Source organism: Megalopta genalis, chromosome 14 (assembly GCF_051020955.1).
Source record: "Megalopta genalis isolate 19385.01 chromosome 14, iyMegGena1_principal, whole genome shotgun sequence".
In the NCBI taxonomy this organism is placed as follows: domain Eukaryota; kingdom Metazoa; phylum Arthropoda; class Insecta; order Hymenoptera; family Halictidae; genus Megalopta; species Megalopta genalis.
Genome location: NC_135026.1, coordinates 1,173,082 through 1,195,019, shown reverse-complemented (window position 1 = coordinate 1,195,019; position 21,938 = coordinate 1,173,082). Strand labels below are relative to the sequence as shown.

General features: G+C 42.8%; 2 protein-coding genes across 2 annotated transcripts; both read left to right on the top strand.

Moving 5' to 3' along the window:
• Nucleotides 1–16,782: 16,782 nt before the first annotated feature.
• On the top strand, nt 16,783–18,742 carry LOC143260552 (uncharacterized). The gene is made up of 3 exons (XM_076526356.1): nt 16,783–17,053; nt 17,866–18,352; nt 18,397–18,742. The coding sequence occupies exons 1-3, from the start codon at nt 16,783–16,785 to the stop codon at nt 18,740–18,742; spliced, it is 1,104 nt and encodes a 367-aa protein (XP_076382471.1).
• A 10-nt stretch (nt 18,743–18,752) lies between these two features.
• LOC143260551 (uncharacterized) lies at nt 18,753–19,571 on the top strand. The gene has a single exon (XM_076526355.1). The coding sequence runs from the start codon at nt 18,753–18,755 to the stop codon at nt 19,569–19,571; it is 819 nt and encodes a 272-aa protein (XP_076382470.1).
• The last annotated feature ends 2,367 nt before the right edge of the window (nt 19,572–21,938 follow it).

The following is a 21,938-nucleotide window of genomic DNA, read 5'->3' as shown; positions in this document are numbered from 1 at the left end:
ATGTTTATAGGCGCATAAGCATCGCCAGTCAGGCTCGAGGGGGCCCGCCAGAGCAAGAGACGGTCGAGGGCTTCGAGCTCCGGGCTCGGCGACTAGCGTTCGCCAGATGGCATGTGGAATTTTGTTCCCACGCCGGCGAACGCGTCGCCGGGGCTCTCCTGCCACATTTCACCTCGTGGCGGGAGAGGCGGTTTGGTAGGCTCTCCTACCAAGCGACGCAGTTATTCACCCGGCATGGCTGCTTCGGTGTTTACCTGTGTCGCATCGGGCGGGAAGCGACGACGGTGTGCCACCACTGTGGCGCGGAGGAGGACTCGGCGCAGCACACGCTGGAGGAATGACCCGCCTTTTCAGCGCTGCGCCGAGTACTAAAACGGGAAGTCGGTCACGACCTCGCTCTCTCCAGCTTAGTTGGGGCCATGCTGGAGAGCCCTAGAAAATGGGCGGCAGCAATCTCCTTCTGCGAACAGGTAATGTTGCAGAAGGAGGCTGCCGGGCGGGGTCGTGATCGGAACCGACAAGCACGGGGGCGGCGTGTGCGCCCACGCCTCGAGTCCCCGAACAGTTGAGGGTAGACGGGCGGCGGGTGAACCAGCTCTTGCTGGACTTAGTGCCCGCCGCCCGCCAATAGAAGAGGTTCTCCCCTGTTGGGAGTGGGGGGTGATGACACGCCTCTTCTTTGAGGTGTCTCATCGCCCCCCCCCGGCGGCCGCTGTGCCCAGGGCGGGGGCCCTGGGAACATCTTTGTAGCGGCCGCCGTGACGTGGCGGTGCGGGGTGCGGCCCCTCGCACCGCCGAATCAAGAAGATTCAAGGGGGGAGGATTCATCTCCCGCTGGGACGCGGCCGGCCATCGCTTTTCTATCCTGGTGGCCGGCCAGGCGAGAGGGAGCCGCGGTTGTGTTCTTCAAGAGTTCCCGTGTCTCCCCCGTAATCCGCCAGCGTCAGGTACAGCGTCCCTAGGTCGTCGTGGGGGTTTTAGCGGGTCAAATCCCGCACTACCCCCGCTCCGCTCCCCCGGGCGGGGCGGGGGTGTCTGGTCAGCAGATTTCCCCCACGTAAAAAAAAGAGATACATTAATCGAAGTACAAAATATTTTGAGTTTACAGTGTCACAAATTAAAAATGGAAGCAGAAATTCGGTGTAACTCTACGTATGTAATGCTGAATAGATTACACGAACAGAAACAAGCAATAGTATTAGCGTTATCATCTTTAAAAATTAGTTTTGACACCTTACTCGATACTGAGTGGGAGCTAACAACAAACATTCTTCCTGTTTTAAGTCCATTTTTTTGCAAGTAAGGAAATTTGTGCGGATAAAAAATAACCATTTCTAAAGTAATTACGATTAAAAAGCAATTCTCTACTTTTCTGTATAGATTTCTGGACTATAGTAGCATACAAAATTGCCTCTGAGAAGAATTAATAACTCAATTGAATAAATATCTTAATCATATAGAAGAGAGAGAGAGAGAGAGAGAGAGAGAGAGAGAGAAAATGATACCTATGCCACTGCTGCCTTAATAGATCCACAGTTTCGTAAATTATCGTTTTCAAGCGAGACAAATTTTACTGCAGCGCAAGACAATTTAGCCAGATTAGCAACATCAACCCATTCAAGTGATTTATCTTCACTTCCCATGTCACCTAAATAATCAAACTCCAGACTGGAAAAAGAGGAGTCAAATATTTAGACTAGTTTTGATAATTATGTTTTAATGAAAAATAAATAAATGTCCCAACCGAATTATTTAAAAGAACCGCTTTTAGACTGAAAACTATATCTATTGATGTATTGAAAAAATAACGTAAAAAAATACAGCAAAATGTCTGCATTTACCAGAAAATATTTTTATATAATGGTATTGTCAGAGCCTGCAAAACGCGTGTTCTCTAAAACTAGAGAACTGATTTGTAAAAAAGTGAAATAACTAATAAAAAGAAAATACAATTAATAAAATATTATTTCTTAGCAGTTGTCCGGAGACATCCTTCTGTTCGTCGCCGTCGGATACATAAAGCGGATTTTACAACTAAATGGGTGAGTTTCTTATTGATGATATTCTTCATATTTCTCTAACAAACATATCCCTCACGTTCTTTAACACGATTATTATTTATTAAATTAGCTTTGCGAATCATTCGTTGAACTGTGTTCGGACACGGAATTATTTAAATTAAAATATCATTTACGTACTTTGTTAATCTTCACTATACACCTTGCTTAAAAATTTCATATGTTACAGACAAGGTGTCATGCACACTAGAAAATTAAAACGGCCGTCACGGTTAAATTACTTACTATTTCGGGTCTGAAAAATTAGTAAATATTCTTCAGACGTTCTAAAGTAAAGGCGAACAGCGTTTTTCTTAAAAATATCACTGTTACGTAGTAAAAAAAATCCGGAAATTTCTCGCTTCGTGATTTGTTCAATACTTCGAACGCGGCTCGGGTTCGTCCCGACCATCTGTCAAAGCCTCGTGCTGCGGAATCTCTCGCGGACTCTCTCTCTCTCTCTCTCTCTCGCACCGTCACCTCTCATTGGCTAGTGTTTTTCGTTAATAACTCGTAAACAAAGCCGCAGATTACATTTTCGCAAAGGAGAAAGTTACTTCAAATGACCTCAGCTACCCCTCATTTTCGGCTGTTAAAATAATTGTGGAACACCCTGTATATTTTCGTTTTTAATATTGTTTGGAATTGGGCGAGGTTTATAACCGCGAGTCGCGATTGTCTTGAATACACGTTCCTATTTCTGAATCTCTCCTTATCCTATTGCAACTCGAGGTACATACTCTTCGTGTTGCGACTACAAAAAAGGGTCCGAATACTTCAAATCGGATCCGAACAAATATATCTATATAATATTTATATATCGTCAATTATATATCTAATTGTTTATAATGTTATACCTAATAATAAACAAATTAAAATTAATAAATAAGTCATGCATTATTGAATACTACTATCTCATTGATTTATATACCTATCATACAGAAATATGGTGTTACGGTAAATATAAAGCAAAAGTTTAGAATAGTAGGACATCCTTTTTTGGAATGTGCGTTATCGCACTATCTATTAACTGAATATTCTTTCTTGTAGACTTCTGATCATCTGAATAACATATTCCTAATTAGAATGTATATATACTGTAATGTATATATACTTAGAGTTAAGCAGTTCTAATTCGATAAAAATTGTAATTTGCATTATTTGTATAGTGTAAAGATGAAAATGAGAACCTTAGTTTAATATTATTGCTCTATTATTAGTTTAATAATTTTTAATATAAGAGAAATATAAATGCTTCAGTGTATTTTCAAATGAATATTGAACGTTTCGAAAGATATAAAACGGGTATTGAAATTTTCGTAGATTGTCTCAAACGAGTATCGATAACTTTGTTATCACATCTTTGATACTAGTAGGTTAGATAGTAACGTTCTAAGCCATGGTGCTCGAGGGGTAAGTCGAACCGCGGAGCAGGGGGGGGGGGGATCCAGCCGCAGCGAGCGCCGGTGAGTCTGGGGACGGAAGCGCTGCCGCGAGCGCCGGTGGGTATGGAGGGGGAAGGGCCGTGGCAATATCCGTGATGTGGGGAGGAGGGTGTCTCGCGGTTTCGCATTTCGTACGCGTTATCGATAGTCGCTTATCTTCCGGTCTTCTCATCTTATTAAATTTAATTATGCAGTGCTTCTATCGCGCTTGCATTTTTACATTGTAGGAGATGTTTTGGAGTGAGAGAGAGAGAGAGAGAGAGAGAGAGAGAGAGAGTCATCCGCGATGCGAATTTTGTGGTTTCGCATCCCGGATGACTCTCGGACACGTTGTCTTCCCATGGTATCAGTTTTCTCATCTTATTGAATTTTCTTTCGCTAAATTCGCTATACGGTCGCGAATCGTTATGGAAGTTTGTTCGTTTGCAACATCCATAGTAAACGTACCATCCTTGCAAAAAGTAAGAACGTATGACAGATTATCGGTGCGAAGAAGACAGGCTTCGCAGCTTTGGAAATTGGTCGGTCCCGTTTATTAAGCCGGAGGAGCTCGCTAACGCTGGATTTTATTATCTGAGGAAGGATGATTTCGTGGAATGCTTCGCGTGTGGCATAGAACTCTATCGTTGGAAAGCCGGAGACAAACCCATGTTGGAACATCGCTTTTGGTCCAGGAATTGTCCGTATGTCCTCGGCGAAGGTTGCGACAACGTGCCTGCCGGCGTCGATCCTCGAACGATTTCGATACCACCAAGAAGCGTGGATGAGTGTGGCATCTTTTACCATACGATGGAGGAGAAGAGAGAAGCATGTACAATAATTGTGAGTTGGAAATTAATGAAATTGAAATTTATTTTAAAACGTTTGATTATGATATATGTTTAGCGCGCAATGTCTGTTTTGTTCACCAACGATGACAACGATGGTAGTGACGCCAACGACGACGACGACAACGAGGGTGGTGGCGCCAACGATGAATGAAAAATGAATGTAATACAAAGTTTAAAGTATATTGAATTTGTAAATTTGTTGTGTAAAAACATTCACATGAATCTAATAAATTCTAAGAAAAAAGTATTGCATTCATCTTTCTTAAATAGATATAATCACCTAGCCAAATTTAATCATACAGTTTTAGTACAGTTTTATAGGGAGAATGCAGGATGTTAGCAGTATTAGTTATTTCTTTTTGATACTAGGTTTGGCGCGGTTGTTCGGAATAAAGGATGAGAAAGAGAGATATTTTATGATAGTAAATATATATTTTCGATGCACGTTAGTTTTACAATAAAATTTTCATAATTATATAATTTTGCTGACAATGTTCGTCAACGGGTTGTACTCGACGTTGCAGTCGTGTATCATCAGGCAGTATGCGGCCGTCGAAGGCAGGACATCCTTTTGACATTCGAATTCGATTCGCACGTCGATGGTTGCATTTTTGAGCGATTCGTTTTGTCGCGAGCAATCGATAACGACGAACGGTCCGTACATTAGAAAGTCGATTGTATTCAGTAACACCTCGCCGTTTCCATAATAGGACTCTTGAAATTTCGTGTACATGTCGTAGAGCAACGCGTATTTATCCTTTTCGAGAACTCGATGTTTAAATCGTCGTAGGGATACATTTCCGAGTTCAAGTAAAGTTGAATATTGGATAAGAAGCACGAATCGAATTGGGTAGCGTTTTTCTTTAAATCGTTTTTCCTTTCGGTTTGTAACGCGAATATCACGTATCGCGGTTTTTCCATTTACGGAGCCGTATTTATCGCCCACGTGTGCTTCGTGGTTGTTTGCAGCATCGGATATTCGTACAGTTCCCACGAACGGAAACTCATGCTGATCGATCTTTCGCTCTCAAGAATACGCAGCATCGACAACTTGTGTATTTCGTCCAAAGCGACGTGCGGCATTCTCCATTGAATTTTATGCAAATCCAGAACAGGTTTCGCATTGTCGGACCAGCTTCGTAACACGTTAGCGTCGTTGCGCGCGCGAATCAAAATCAATTCGTGCCGAGCATTTATTACAACGCGTTTGTAATCTTCGCAGAAGCCTAGCAATGTGTTCATAGGCACACAAAAGTTGAAATTTAGCAAATTCGTAGGCGTTGCGGTGAGATTTTCCCTCCGTTGATAATCGTTTCTGTATATCCAGCCCGCGTTGGACAGCGCGTTGTTCTTCGTAATGTTCAGACTCACGTAATTCTTCAAGGTCGTCGTTGTACCGGGATTTCTAGACGATCGATTTCCACTCCGTTCAGTTCGTAACGTATCTCGTCGAACATAAGCGCTACCGCATTGTTGTCTAGAGCTACCGCGTCGTTGGTCGATCCTCCCGATATGCTAAGTCTTCCCTCCACGTATAGGAAGCTTTTACACGGAAGAGTGTACAAGTCTTGATGTTGAATGGGTATTCTTATCTCATCGCTGTTTCCAAACGTTGTGTTGGCGTATGGATTGTAAGTGTGCAGGTCGATCTTAGTTATTCGATTGTCGAAGATTGCACGAACCGTCCGGGATGATTATCTCCTCACTCTCGTTACCAAAATAGAATTTATTGTTTCCGATATTTGAACTAATGTTTGGTATCGTGTAAGAAGTTTGCAAATCGAGCAGGCCCAGTTCGTAATCAGCATTGTTGAAATCTATAGGCGGGAAGTACTTGGACGATAACACGCTACTTCTTCCCGATAACGTGAACGTGTATGACATTCTTGCGACGAACTATATCAGAGTTCCTCACAGAAATTTCACACACAATTGCCCGCACACGCTTTCGTCGTAACTTTGATAAATTTTGTGATTGTACGAGATCGCCGCGTTCGGTCCGAAATAACGAATAAATTCGATCTGTGGTTGAAGATCTCCAAAACTATCGAAGTAACTGACTTGCGAACCATGCTTTATATACGCGACCCAGTGCGTTCCTGAACCATGACCGCAATCCAGATTCACTATTCCTCGTTCGTAATTTTTTACAGGCGATTTTCAATTCAACGTCCGTCGTTGAGTTACCTTTTTCCTTCCTTTTGTCTTTTTTCGCAACCCTCAATAGCGCTCCCAAAGCTCCCAAAGCAGGTAAAAACAGAATTTTTTCGACACTGTTTCTATCACCATTCTTTCTCTTTCCTTTGACCGCTTGTCGGACCTCCTTCTTCTTCTTCTTCTTCTTCAGACCCATACCTAACCTCATCAGAGCTGTTTTTACCAGTCTGTAACGGTATACGGAGCTGTTTTTACCAGTTGTAAACGGCATACAGAGCTGTTTTTCCAGTCTGTAACGGCATACAGAGCTGTTTTCACCAGTCTGTGACGGTATACAGAGCTGTTTTTATCAGTGTGTAACGGTATACACAGTCTGTAAATAGTATATGCAGCTGTTACGCCAAGATTTGTTTTATTTTTCTGTTTACTACGAAAAAAAGAAAAAATGTGCGTAGCGCGCGCGCGTGTGTGTGTGTGTGTCAGCTTACATGGAGATGCGCTCTATCATTGGAATACGGGGAGACTGATATCTACGATGCTCGAGCTCTCGTATAAATATTTTGTCGTTCGAGAGGGAATTTTATCACTAGAAAACAGAGCGAGGGGGGCATGCGTTTCGTACGACAGTCCTTGAATATCTGAGTTCTGACCTGCCGCAGGTTCGATGACCGCGATGAAATAATTCGGAAACACGGATCGTTGCTACCGAGTACTATACAGTGCGTGATAAGCGGCCCGTCAGGATGTGATAAAACGAACGTTATGATTAGTCTATTGGAGCGTCCGAATGGGCTGCGATTCGCAAACGTGTACGTATATTCGAAATCGCTACGCCAACCACAGTATCAATACTTGAGCAACTTGCTCTTGTCCGTGGGGGATGTAGGTTATTTTGCCTACTCAGACAACGCGGACGTGATTCCCCCGGCAATGCTCTACCGAATTCAAAATTTATCTTTGACGATGTTGCTTGCGACGAACAGGATGTCATGAGAGAAAATTTCGCGATGGGTAGACATTCGCACGTCGATTGTTTCTATCTGTCGCAATAGTACGCGAGAATACCCAAACATTTGATTCGCGACAATGCGAATCTAGTGATTCTATTCAATCAAGATGTCACGAATCTGCGACACGTTCATCAGGATCATGTGAATACAGATATGTCGTTCGAAACATTCAACGCACTTTGTAGGAGGTGTTGGCGAAACAAGTATGGATTCCTTGTAATCGACAAAGACAGCCCTGCGAATCGTGGTCGTTACCGGCGCGGATTTAACGAATTCGTCGTGCTGTGATCGGGGGCTCATTTGGATCGCAAGAGTCGTCAGAGTCGCATCGTACCGCTCGATATGCGTCGGTCTAAGGAAATAGCCAAAGAAATAGCCAAGACTAGTGACGTCATACGTAAAAAGAGTTTAGCCCTGAAGGTTGGGAAAATGGATACGGAGTCGAACATTGAGACGAATTTACGTCGGATCGTGGAGCCGTTGAAACAGCTGGTTCAAAATATAGCTATGGAAGCGAGCGATAATACACCGATCGTGGATCGGCCGTCGGATCCACAAACGCAGTCGCTGTTCTCTACGAAGAAGGTGGAGTGAAAATGGAACAAGAAGAAGAAGAAGAGGAAGCATGACGAAGCAGCTTTAACGCCAAGGATACATTTGAAGAAGAAAAAGAAAATATATTCCTCTGTTCCTACCAACGATGACATCGACTATGTGTTGTATGACAACGATGACGATGACGACGGCGACGATGATGATGGCAACGACGGTGGCAACAGTGACGATAACGAGGCAGGTGGCAATAAGGCGCTCGAACCGATACCTACGATACTTTCGGCGCAACAGGAGAAAGCTTTCGAATCGTCTCCAACGGCCACAGCATCGTTGGAATCATTGGTGCGAGACATTTTGAAAAGTCCTGAAACGCACCGCGACGAATGCGAACATTTGTTCAACAATCTTGGACCTTTAGCGAGCAAATACTTGCACAATTTCTTTAGCCGACCACCGAAAAATTTGGATAACGTGTACGGAGCGTATTTTCACAATGACAAACTGATGCTTGGAAACACCACGTTTGATGTTGGAAGCAACGTCGATATCGTTATCAATAAAATTACGTATAAGGGAACTCCAGGTCTCTACGAATTGATATTCAAAGAAATACCCGACGAGAACCTGTACACCGAGACCGATAAGAATATTTACAGAAACATTCTCATCGCTACGCGCGCGCATCAACGAGGTAACCAGATAATGGGGAATAAGGGTTACAAGTACAAAACTATCATAGGGCCGATATTTTCGACGTTGCGTGGAAAGGGTATACAAATTCCAACGATGATGCGTGTAACCAACAATCCGATCGATTACGTGCATTGGGACGATCCCAACGAGCTGGTGGATCATTTGAAATTGCTGATGGCATCGAAAAATGCCGGGCACACTGGTCACGATAACGAAATAATATCCATAATCGAAGAACTTCGCGAAGCCGGATTGATTATAAATTAAATAGTTCGATACTCGTTATTGCAGTAATGAATGAAATGCCTGTTGATAAATTTAACACGTGGTTCGATAGAACGAGCATTCGTTTGAATTGCTGCGAAACCAATCAAACGATATCCGTGGACGAAAATTGGAACGATAGATTTACAAATATTGAGTTGAGACTCGACCACGTATGTCAACAAATACATCAGATTAAATAACAACAAGAGCTGCTCGAAACATCGTCGAAAGAGCAGAAGATAATGATTGAACCGAGAAACGTGAAAAATGTTGCGGTAGCGGCAGCAGCAGCAACCGAAGAAACCTCGGTAGCATAAAGTTAAACGAAGAATTCATTCATCTTTCGTTTTGAAGCGACCGCGAACCCAATAAAGCAAGAGAGAGAGAGAGAGAGGTATCAGTGGTAATCATGAGCGACGAAAAAGTAAAGTTGGTGAACGAACTGCATGCTCCAGCGAAGCGTTTCTTTCCGCGCAGGCGAGTGATCGTGCGAGGACTCGACGATCTTTGGCAAGCCGACATAGTCGAGGTTTAACGATATGCTAGAGATAATAGAGGACATCGATACATTCTCACAATAATCGATACATTTAGCAAATATGCTTGGGCAGTCCCTCTGAAAAGTAAAAATGCCAACGACGTGTGCAAAGCTTTCGCGTCGATGTTGAAAAAGTACGGTAGAATACCGAACAATTTGCAGACCGACATCTACAATAAAGATTTTCAAGAATATCTGAGAAAACACAACGTCAAACACTATTCCACGTACAGCACCATAAAAGCATCCATAGTCGAGCGATTCAATCGTACGCTGAAGAACAACGTGTGGAAATTCTTCTCGTTGAGCGGAATGTATCAATGGATCAACGAACTTCCCGCATTGATCGAAAATTATAATAATCGAAAACATCGTACCATCCGTATGCGACCAGCGGACGTGAATCGTAAAAATGCGAAGACTCTCTTGTCCACCGTCTACAGCAACGTTAAGATCGCTGGTCCTGCGAAATTCAATGTTGACGACTACGTGCGCATAAGCAAGTTCAAAACAGCGTTCGACAAAGGATACACGCCGAACTGGTCGATGGATGTATTTAGGATCATTGCGGTGAAGCGAACCAATCCCGTCACATACCTGTTGACCGACTCGGAGAACAAACCTATCGCCGGGGGATTTTACGAACACGAGATGCGCGCTACCAAGTATGCCGACGTGTATTTAGTAGAAAAAGTATTGCGTAGAAAAGGAAATGAAATATATGTAAAATGGTTGGGACACAATTCGTCGCATAATTCTTGGATAAACAATTCATCTGTACTTTAATCATATATAATGTATTTTTCTTTTTATTGAAGAAAATACAAAATTATATTAGCGTAAATGTTTTTACATTAATACTGATTCATCTCTTCCACACTTTCAACGATTCGCTTTCGACACGATTGAATCTAAACATAGAGCTAGCAGTTCACAATCGATTAAACAATTTTGTTGGAACGATTCGTTTGCGAGAATCGCGGCAGCGTAATTCTTATTATTACTATTCTCGATACTTCTTACAATATCGACGAGCTTTACGAATCTATCCCGAATTTCCGGAATATTTTCCAGTAACCATGAATACATATGATCGATGCATAACTCTAATTTGTAACATAGATCGATGTATGAAAATTGAACAACTTGACTAGATTCATTTCATTAAAATTAACTATCTGTAACGATAAATTCTCGTCGATTCGTTTCTCCTTCTTGTCCATGTCGAAGCAACTGTTTATATAATCTCTAGTTTTTATCAGCAGTTTCCACGTAGACATCGAAAAAGAAATCTCCGCTCCACGATTGTCCCCCAAGATGAATTCGACGCTCATATTTTCATCCACACGCACGCAAATTTCGAGGATTTTGAAATAGCTGCCAATTATGGAGTATCTTCTACCCAAGATTCGCGCGTTGCATCGTATCGGCTGCTGCTGCTGCTGCTGTTGCTGCTGCTGATGATGCTGAAACGTTCGTTTAATAGGAGTGAAGTGTCTATAAAAAAGAAAAAACACATTATTTTCATAACTCGTAATTCCTTCTACCCAAAGGAATGCTTTTTACTTACCCATAGTTTTTTCGTTTGTTTGCACCATTACCGTCGTGGTGGCAAATTGTCAAATCTATTCTTGTACACAAAATTATCGGTTTACATGGTATGTACGAATATAATAATAACACCGATGAATGACTGTGCAATGAGCTGTCTGTAGAACGCAGTACGCGTTTGAGTTTATGTATGCAATTATCCAACCATTTTGTCTCCCCTCCCTACACACACGACTAAGAAGCGTATACGTCCCCCTTCCACTTGTGTAAATGAGTGCGCGCGCAACTTGGAATTCGTCAGATGGAGGAAAATTTGGATGAGATCATGGAGTAGTAACCGTTTTCTCTCTCCTAGCGATATCGTAATGTCCCCAAGGAAGAGTATCGATCGAATTACTGGTAATGTAGCGTTTATCGTCGTACGGCCTCAGCGCTAATTTTATCTGCGATATCGAATATATGCGATGCTTTACAGATTTTATCAATTTAATGCAAACCGACTTTTCCAAGTGGTCGTAAAGGCATGCCAAGTAGTCGTCAAAAGTTATACTTTTGATCGTCGCGTTGGTCCTAATTCCTTTAATTTTTTTGCATCGTTTTTGTTCTGTACCCGAATCGCGTACATTTTCGAGCGAAGACCCACAAACTCGGTCATGATTTTGCCCCCGTTCTCGTCCTTCATCAATCCGATGACTTCGTTGTTCGCGATTGGAACACCATACGCGTTGTTTCTGTCATAATTGCTGGTATCGTATCGGTCAATGTCCGTGAACAAAATTTTGCATCTCTCTTGAAAATTTGGAAGCATGTAGCTGTAATGAAAATCGTACAAACGTAATTTCGATATGTCCAACACCGACATGCCTATGTAAACGGATTTATAAAATTTAATGGAAAGCTGTTTCATTTGAATCGCAACAAAATCCTCGGAGAATACGGTATAGCTGTGGAAATTTGGTCGGGATATTAAACGTTCTGCACCGTGTCGACCGCTCCATCGCGAGAGCAACTTCACGTTCACGCGATCTCGCACGTTCTCCATCGTCTTTCCGAAAACCGCGTTGTTCATCAGTTTGAACAGATTCCTCGGGAAATCTGTGTTCGCGCTGGCGCGCAATCTTGTGTTTAAATCTATGTAAGCACGTAATTTTAAATTATGCCTCAAACATTGCTGGAGGTATCGATAATGGAGAACGTAACGGTTCTTGTCGTTAACCATTGCTAGCAATTTCTTTTACGACGCTCTAACAATTTCTTTCCTGGGGATACTCCAAGTTGACCTCTAAAATGTATCCGACGGGACTGTCGATCGGCACGGATTCGACGTTGAAATCGCTCGCATCGTCGACCCATCGGAAACCTCTGTGCGGCAAAGGTTGCGACATGGCCCAACCGTACAAATTATTTTAACGTCGAAATACATCAGATAAGTGGACGGTTAGTTCGAATCGTACGTCGACATGTACTTGTTATTCGTGCGCGCGTAACGATGCGAACATTGACTCAACCCACCCCGTACTCCCCGCTCCACGAACAAAAGCATGTCCTCGTCGATGAGCAATTCTAACTCGATCTTCGTTATCTGTAGCATCTGTGCACTGAATCGAGGATGTAATTATCGAGCGACATTTCGCGAAAATTTTCAAACACGTCCGCCAACAACAGCACGTCTACTTTCAAGTACAGGTCGTACAGTCAAGTACAAGTTGAAACGTGACCAAACTTCGCTTGCGTGGCGGTAGTCGACATCGGATATCTCGCTGTCGTACAGCTCGCTGTAAAATGCTTCGCGCGACGGTAAACGGGTGTCGCTTAATTTATCGTAGGTCGCTACGTAGTCGTACGGGAAAACACCTTTCCTGGTTAGCAGATGGAAATCGTCGTCACAAATTTTCCCGAATTGGTTCCTCAAGATTCGCAAATCGCTTTGGTTAAGATACGACGACAGCTTGTCCAGACTGGAGTTCAAAAACTTGAAGGAATCAACGAATCGGAACTTTATATGTTTCTTCCACGATTTGCCCACGTTCTTCGCGTGTTTCGTAAAAGAAATGGATGCGTTAGCCAACTCCTTGATGATGAAGTGTGCGTCGTAGCCGGACAAGTTGTGAAAAAACACAGGTACTACGAACGAAGAACAGTAGCCCAAATTGCAATTTTTGTGTGCTGGACCACGATACGCGCCCGTGAAATGACAATGATCGTGCACTCGTACGTCGCGATCGCCGAATGGTTTTTCGCACACGTGGCAATGCGTGGCGGTATGGAATTCCGAAATTTGCGCGGCAGTCATTGTAGCCATCGAAACCACCCGATCGAACGTCGCTGCAATTTAAGGCTCAACTTGTAAAACTCCGATACTCGCATAGGGAGCTGTCGTATCGACAATGAAGATAGTAGCCCACGCTGAAGGCACAGTGATGCTGATATCTGCGACAAGTTCCATGACCTTGATCTTCCTGTTTCTCCAGCGGGCATTCCAAGTCTGCGTAGATAACGAACGGTGCTGGTTCCTTGTACGCGTGGTTCTTGAACTTCAGCTACTTATCGTCTTCCGTCGGAAGCATCAAAGCGCATTCGTTCATTCGACCGCAGTCGACGACGTGAATGTCCAATTTTTCCTGCGATCTGAAATATTGCAGACATCTGAAAAAGAAATCCATGTATAATTTTCTTCTTCGAAACAAAAATGAATTCGAGTACAGTACTTATCGATCGCAAATATACTTATGATGCCGCGTGCTGGGCTGGGAAATGATTCCGCAAATTTATCGTATCCTGTAGAAACAACAAATTTGCATGTTTCTCCCGTTTCCTCGAGGTTAGGTGCAACGTTTGACAGCTTTCTCGTTTCCTATCCCATTCGAACACGTTCATGGAAACGTCGTTCCTTGAACGACATCGGCATTTGGAATCCCTCGGTACGGAGCACATCGCCGTAATGCGGATAGGATGATGCGCGATACGAACGATCTTTAACTGGATACAGACTTGCCACCACTGTCCAATAGAAACACGCGTCGTCGTTACTGTTCACGTTGACGACGGCTCTCTTCAGTTGCACTGCTCGGGGCACGGGTATCCCGCAACCTGCATGCATCGGTTGATACTTGTTGGAATTCACGATCAAGTGCAAAATCTTCGACAACGCCCATCCGCTGTCCCGTTCTTGAAACTCCTGGATCGAGGCCAGAAGCGTAGGCACAACATCTTTCGCGTACCAGTGACGTAAATTGGACGATCGGAAGAGCGCGACGTTTCGCGTTTTAAAACTTTTCACCGAAATCTCGTCACGCAACACAAATTCTGCCTTCAATACCACGTTCACTTTCAACGACGAATGATCGTTTAAGAGTTCCATAACGCGACTCGTAACTATTTGCTTCGCGTGTTGCAAGAAATAACGCGGATCAATATGCTCGACGTTGATCACGATGCCGGTCGATATGCGATTTTGAAACGCCGACTTGGTGTTCTCCCAACGAAGAGTCGATGCTCTCGCGCCAATGCTTCCGTACAAACCTCTGCCAACGCGAGAGCAACGACGAAAAGCGATGACACAGCGCAGCGTTCAATGTTTCCATGCGACACACGATCGAGTGTAAGCTCGATTTTACACTCGTGGATCCTCGGTTTATTTTCTCGAGGTTCATGCATTTTCTACACAACCGCAAACACTCGATGTACGATTTCGCCCATTTGCGATACTCGTCGATAGTTTGGATCAACGTCGACATACGAGTCGATAATTGTAACATATCCTTGCACACTTGCGCCATCTTACGAAAATTTACTTACGAAGCAAACTTTTCAATTTCAATTTAACGTCTTCGGTTAAATTACCAGTTTCAACAAACTTAACTAAACTTTGCATCAACCAACCGTTGCGACTCTCCCCCATCCCGATGGAATCTAGTATCGCGTAAACGTCGCACGAAAGAAAATATCTTGGACGTTGCGAGGGATTGCAAGGATGACACGCTCGCGATGGATGTTGCAAACGAACAAACTTCCATAATGATTCGCGACTGAATAGCGAATTTAGCGAAAGAAAATTCAATAAGATGAGAAAACTGACACCATGGGAAGATGACGCGTCCGAGAGTCATCCGGGATGCGAAACCACAAAATTCGCGACGGCGTTCGCGAAAACGCCTTAACCCCCTTTGCTCCGTGGTTCGGCATTCTCATCGCCGCTGTTTCAGCGCGATAAGAAAACGCAGCATAATTAAATTTCAATAAGACGAGAAGACCGCTGTAGAAAAAACGTGTCCAGATTCGTTACAAATGTTGCGGAAGAGAGAGAGAGAGAGAGAAACCGTTGCGACGCGTCTACCCCCCTCTCTCACTCCAAAATCTGCGCTTCGTTCATAGCGAATCGAGCGGCAGAGAGAAACCGATGCGTCAACCCCTCCCTCTCCCCCAAAACATCTCCTACAATGTAAAAATGCAAGCGCGATAAACAATTCTGCATAATTAAATTTCAATAAAACGAGAAGATCGCTTTAAAAAACGTGTCCAGACTCGTTACAAATGCTGTGGAAGAGAGAAAAAGAGAAACCGTTGCGATGCGTCTATCCCTCTCTCTCTCTCTCTCTCTCTCTCTCTCTCTCTCTCTCTCTCTCTCTCACTCACTCCAAAACAACTCCTACAATGTAAAAATGCAAGCGCGATAAAAACGCTGCATAATTAAATTCAATAAGATGAAAAGACCGGAAGATAAGCGACTATCGATAACGCGTACGAAATGCGAAACCGCGAGACACCCCCTTCCTCCCATCACGGTTCTCGCCAGGGACCTTCCCCCTCCATACCCACCGGCGCTCGCGACAGCATTTCCGCCCCCAGACCCACCTGCGCTCAAGGCCACACTTCCCCCTCGATACCCACCGGCGCTCGCCGCGGCTGAATACCCCCCCCTCCTTGCCGCGCGATTGCCACGGCAGGATTCCCAATCCCTTGCGGCGCGGTTCGACTTGCCCACCGAGCACCGTAGCTAGTGTACGATTTGGCTTCAATTTCTGCCGAAACATACAATTTATCTTTAAATTAAGACTAAACGTACAATTTGGTTTATATTTCTGCCAAAACATAAAATTAAGCTTCAAATTCAGCAAATACACCCAATTTAACTTGAGATTCAGCCGATACTTATGATATAGCTTCAAATACAGCCGAAACATATGATTTAGCTCCTAATTTAGACTAAACGTTCGATTTGGCTTCAATTTCTAAAGAACGAAACGTACGATGTGGCCTCATACTCTGCCGAAAGTTACGATTTATCTTCATATTTAAACTAAACAAACGATTTGGCTTCAATTTCTGTCAAAACGTACGATTTTGTTTCAAATTTAGCATGTACATCAGATTTTGCTTGTGATTCAGCCCATACTATATATGGCTTCAAATTCAGCCGAAACATATGATATAGCTTCTAGTTTAGTCTAACAGTGGGATTTAACACGAAATTCTGCTGAAACACTTGATTTATTTTATAGCTTTGATGCGATTCGAGAGATTCCGAAACTCGCAAAAGGCACACCCGAAGCAATCGGCGATCAACACCTTGAATCAATATCTACGCGCATTAAAGAATCTCTGGGAACCTGTAGTAACTTGGAACACATTTCTTATATCGACAATCCTATCAACACTCAATTCAAATATAATTTTGCAATGGGAACTCACGCTACCAGGCAAGCAAATGCCATCATACACGCACCTCATCGAATACTTACAAAAACGAGCAAACTGTTCAATAGTTGTCAACGGAACCAATCCAATCTCCAGAACTCGTCACCCCCTTCATTAAATACAAATCCTAAAAGTATCAACGCGGGCTACTCAAAGGCGCAGACATGGCCGCAACTACGACCAGACACACATCCATATCAACTACCGCTCCAAAAGAAGAAATCACTGAGCCTGATCAACCTTCGTACACTCGGTGACTATTTCATCGTGGAATCTCAAGGGGCAAGGACACTCACAACATTTTCATTGTAGACTCACAACCAAATGACCTTCTGGTTACGGCAATAATCCACGCGATCAGTAGGACACATAAATCAGTGACATGCCGGGCTTTAATCGACACCTGCTCGACCACAAATTTCATGACACAAGGTTTTGCAAAGAAACTCTCTTTACCTCTCAAACATTGTTCTCGATACTCTCACTACTGTGGCAAAGCACACCGGCAAGGCTACCATCCGTTCCAGAATCAACAACTATCACCGAACTCTCACCTTTTTAGTCATGCCCAACATTGCCACTGCAATTCCAGGCGATACGATTGATCGCGCTACCCTAAACATCCCAAAAGACATCGAACTCGCAGATCCTACGTTCCACCGCCCGGCACCAATCGACATGCTGTTAGGGGCCGGTACGGCATTATCCATTTTAAGTGTAGGTCAAATTAATCTTTCACAACCCGATGACCCAGACCTATATCTTCAAAAAACAATGCTGGGTTGAGTAATCGGGGGTAGCGCACCCACATTCAAACCAATAAAAAGTGCTTCATGCCACACACACACACATCACTCCAGTTCGATCTCGCACATTTTTGGGAAATTGAAGATGGTCCACAAACACCTCATTTCTCAGAAACAGAAACAGCATGTGAGGAATATTTCAAAAACACAATCACACGAAACGCGGAAGGAAGATATGTCTTATCACTTCCATTCAACAACGACAAACTAAAACTCGGAGAATCAAAATCAGCAGCCTATAAACGATTTCTATCCTTAGAAAGAAAGTTAAAACGAGATCCGGAGTTAAATAATCAGTACAGAGCTATTTTTAAGGAGTATCTTGATCTTGGCCACATGTCCGAGATCCCTGATACCAATGAAGGATATTATCTTCCACACCACGGGGTAAGCAAGATGTCCAGCCAAACCACCAAACTCCGCATGGTCTTCGACGGATCAGCTGCCTCAAGCACGGGTCTATCACTCAACGACGTATTACATACTGACCTCAAAAACCAAGACGAATTATTGTATATTCTCCTGAGATTCCGCACACATCAATACGTTATCACTGGTGACATCGAAAAGATATACCGACAATTTTTAATACGTCCAGAAGATAGGAAATATCAACAAATATTCTGGCGGGACCACAACGACAACATTAAGACATACCAACTGAACACCGTCACATTCGGACTATCAGCAGCGCCCTATTTGGCCATACGATGCTTAACCCAATTAGCTGAAGATGAGCACCACCGGTTTCCCCAAGCTTTCAAAATTTTGAAACAAGATTTCTATGTAGACGATCTGATAACGGGAACTCTGCTACGATCCAAGAAGCCATCTCATTGCGCAAGGACCTAATAACATTACTCAACACAGCAGGGTTACACGTCAGGCAATGGGCATCCTACGACAAACGTTTACTGGAAGATCTATCCGACGAAAACATAAATCAACAACTACATTTAGGCGAATCATCAATAATCAAAACTTTAGAGATAGTCTGGAATTCAGCAGACGACTCCATCACCTACACTGTCAGACCCATTCTCCACACACCCGGCGCCGCCAAACGCTTTATTAGTTCAGAAATTGCAAAAATTTACGACCCTCTAGGCCTATTAGGACTAGGACTAGGCCTATGAATCCTTACCCATGGCAATACACACTAAATGGAGTCAATATTACACACAATTATCTCTACTCAACAAGGCAAGATTCTGGCGAAAAACCATCATTCAATCATCATCCACCATTGAACTACATGGCTTCTGCGATGCTAGCGAAAGAGCCTACGGTGCCTGCGTGTATATTCGATCTCAGAACAATCACGGGGAGACAATCGTGGAACTTCTAGTCGCAAAACCCAGAATCGCACCTTTAAAGAGCCAATCCATTCCGCGACTCGAATTATGTGGATCGTTGTTGCTAGCATCACTCATGACCACCGTGAAGAAGACACTAGGACTGCAGATCGAACCCACAGTATATTGGACAGATTCCACGATAGTCTTACACTGGTTAAGGTCCTCACCACACACCTTAAGAACCTTCGTCGCCAACCGAGTATCTGAAATTCAATCCACTACAACCATCACAGATTGGCTTCACGTCAGTTCTACAGACAATCCTGCAGATTTGTTGTCGCGGGGTCAAACCATTAAAGAATTTTTACAACCATCTATTTGGCAGAACGGACCATCTTGGCTCCAACTAGATCCCTCGCACTGGTCTACTCGGGAATCAATTCCACACATTAACGATCCGGAGCGAAAAATCGCAATTTGCATGCCAACAACTCCTGTCACTAAAGACGCAAGAATCCTTGAACGGTACTCATCGTGGACAAAATTAGTGCGAGTCATTGCACTCTGTCGGCGATGGAGGCCAGGTCGAATCACCAAGGGAAGCCTGACTGTTACTGAACTATCCCACTCAAGGGTTACCATCCTCAGAACGCTACAAGAAATATAATTCAAAACAGAAATACTTGCGCTTCGCCGTCAATCGGATACATATCTACACGGCAAATTGGCCAAATTGAATCCACTTCTCGATCAAGGCGGACTTCTGAGAGTGGGAGGACGTCTCAAAAACTCAACTCTGACCTACTCGCAAAAACATCCAATTCTCCTTCCAAAATCGCATATCACCACCTGCATCATTATGAATGAACACAAGAATCTCCTACATGCTGGAACACAAACAACATTATATTCACTAAAACGAACGTACTGGCCAATAGACGGTAGAAATCAGGTATGGAGAACCATTCAAGGGTGTGTACGTTACCGGCGAGCAAGTCCACCATCCGTGGAATATATTATGGGTAATCTGCCAATAGTACGAGTGACAGAATCGCGTCCATTCACAAACGTAGGGATCGACTACTGCGGGCCTTTTCTTATCAAGGAAAAACAACACCGCAACAGCGGTTAAGTCAAGGTTTATGTCGCAGTTTTTATTTGTCTATCATCTTAAAAAATCGTAGGGAACCGCGTATATCAAATATGCGGAAAAACACGTACGATTTGGCTTCACATTCTGCAGCAACATACGATTTATATTCAAATGTAGACTAAACGTACGATTTGGCTTCAATTTCTGTCGAAACATACGATTTATCTTCACATTTAGACTAAACGTACGACTTGGCTTCAAATTCAGCCGAAACATATGACTTAGTTCCCAGATCAGCTGAAAAACATGATTTAGCTTCATTTTTAGAATAAACCGTACGATTTGGCTTCAAATTCAGCGGAAACATATGAAATTTAGTTTCAAGGTCAGCCGAAAAACATGATTTAGCTTAATTTTCAGGCTAAACGCACGATTTGGCTTCCACTTCTGTCGAAACATGGGACTTTGCTTCAAAATTTAGCATGTACACATGATATAGCTCCAGATTCAGTCGATACTTATGATATAGCTTCAAGATCTGTCGAAGCATATGATTTATATTCTAATTCATACTTAACGTACGATTTCGCTTCGAATTCTGTCGAAACATAAGATTTATATTCAAATCTAGACTAAACGTACGATTTGGTCAGCGACAAGGTCAGCCGAAATATATGATTTATATTCGAATTCAGGCTTAACGTACGCGCGCGCGATTTGGCTTCAACTCCTATCGAAATATGCGATTTATCTTCAAATTTAGACTAAACGTACGATTTGTCTTCAAGTTCTGTCGACACATACAATTTATCTTCGAATTTACCAGATACAGATGATTTAGCTTCAGATTCACACGATTCTAATGATATAGCTTCAAATTCAGCCGAAACATATAATTCACATTCAAATTCGGTCTAAATGTACGATATGGCTTCAAATTGAGCCGAAACATATGATTTAGCTTCAATTTTAGACTAAACCTACGATTTGGCTTCAATCTCTGTCGAAACATACGATTTATCTTCAAATTTAGAATGAACGTACGATTTGGCTTCAAATTCTACCGAAACGAACGATACAGCATCAAATTTAGCAGATATACCTGATTTAACTTCAGATTCATAAGATACTTATGATAGAGCTTCAAATTCAGCCGAAATATATAGTTCTGCTACATATTCGGCTTAAACGTACAATATGGTTTCAAATTCTGCCGAAACATATGATTTATATTCAAATCTGGACTAAACGTACGATTTGGCTACAAATTCAGCAGAAAGATAGGGTTTTAGTTCAAATTTAGCAGATACAGCAGATTTAGATTCAGAATCAGCTGATACTTGTGACGTACCTTCAAGCTCGGGCGAAACAAATGATTTATAATCTCATTCCTACTTAACGTACGATTTCGCTTCGAATTTTGTCGAAACATACGATTTATCTTCAAATCTAGACTAAACGTACGAGTTGGCTTCAAATTCAGCCGAAACATATGATTTAGTTTCAAGGTCAGTCGAAAAACATGATTTAGCTTCATTTTCAGACTAAACCCACGATTTGGCTTCCACTTCTATCGAAACATAGGATTTTGCTCCAAAATTTAACATATAAACACGGTTTGGCTTTAGATTCAGTCGATTCTTATGATATAGCTTCAAGAACAGCCGAAACATATGATTTATATTCTAATTCAGACTCAACGTGCGATTTGGCTTCAAATTCTTCCGAAACGTACGATTAAGCTTCATATTTAGCAAATATATCGTATTTAGCTTCAGATTCACATGATTCTTATGATATAGCTTCAAATTGAGCCAAAATATGTCATTCAGTTTCATACTTAGCCTAAACGTACGATTTGGCTTTATATTCTGCCGTAACATATATGTTTAGCTTCTAATTTAGACTAAACGAACGGTTTGGCTTCGATTTCTGCCGAAA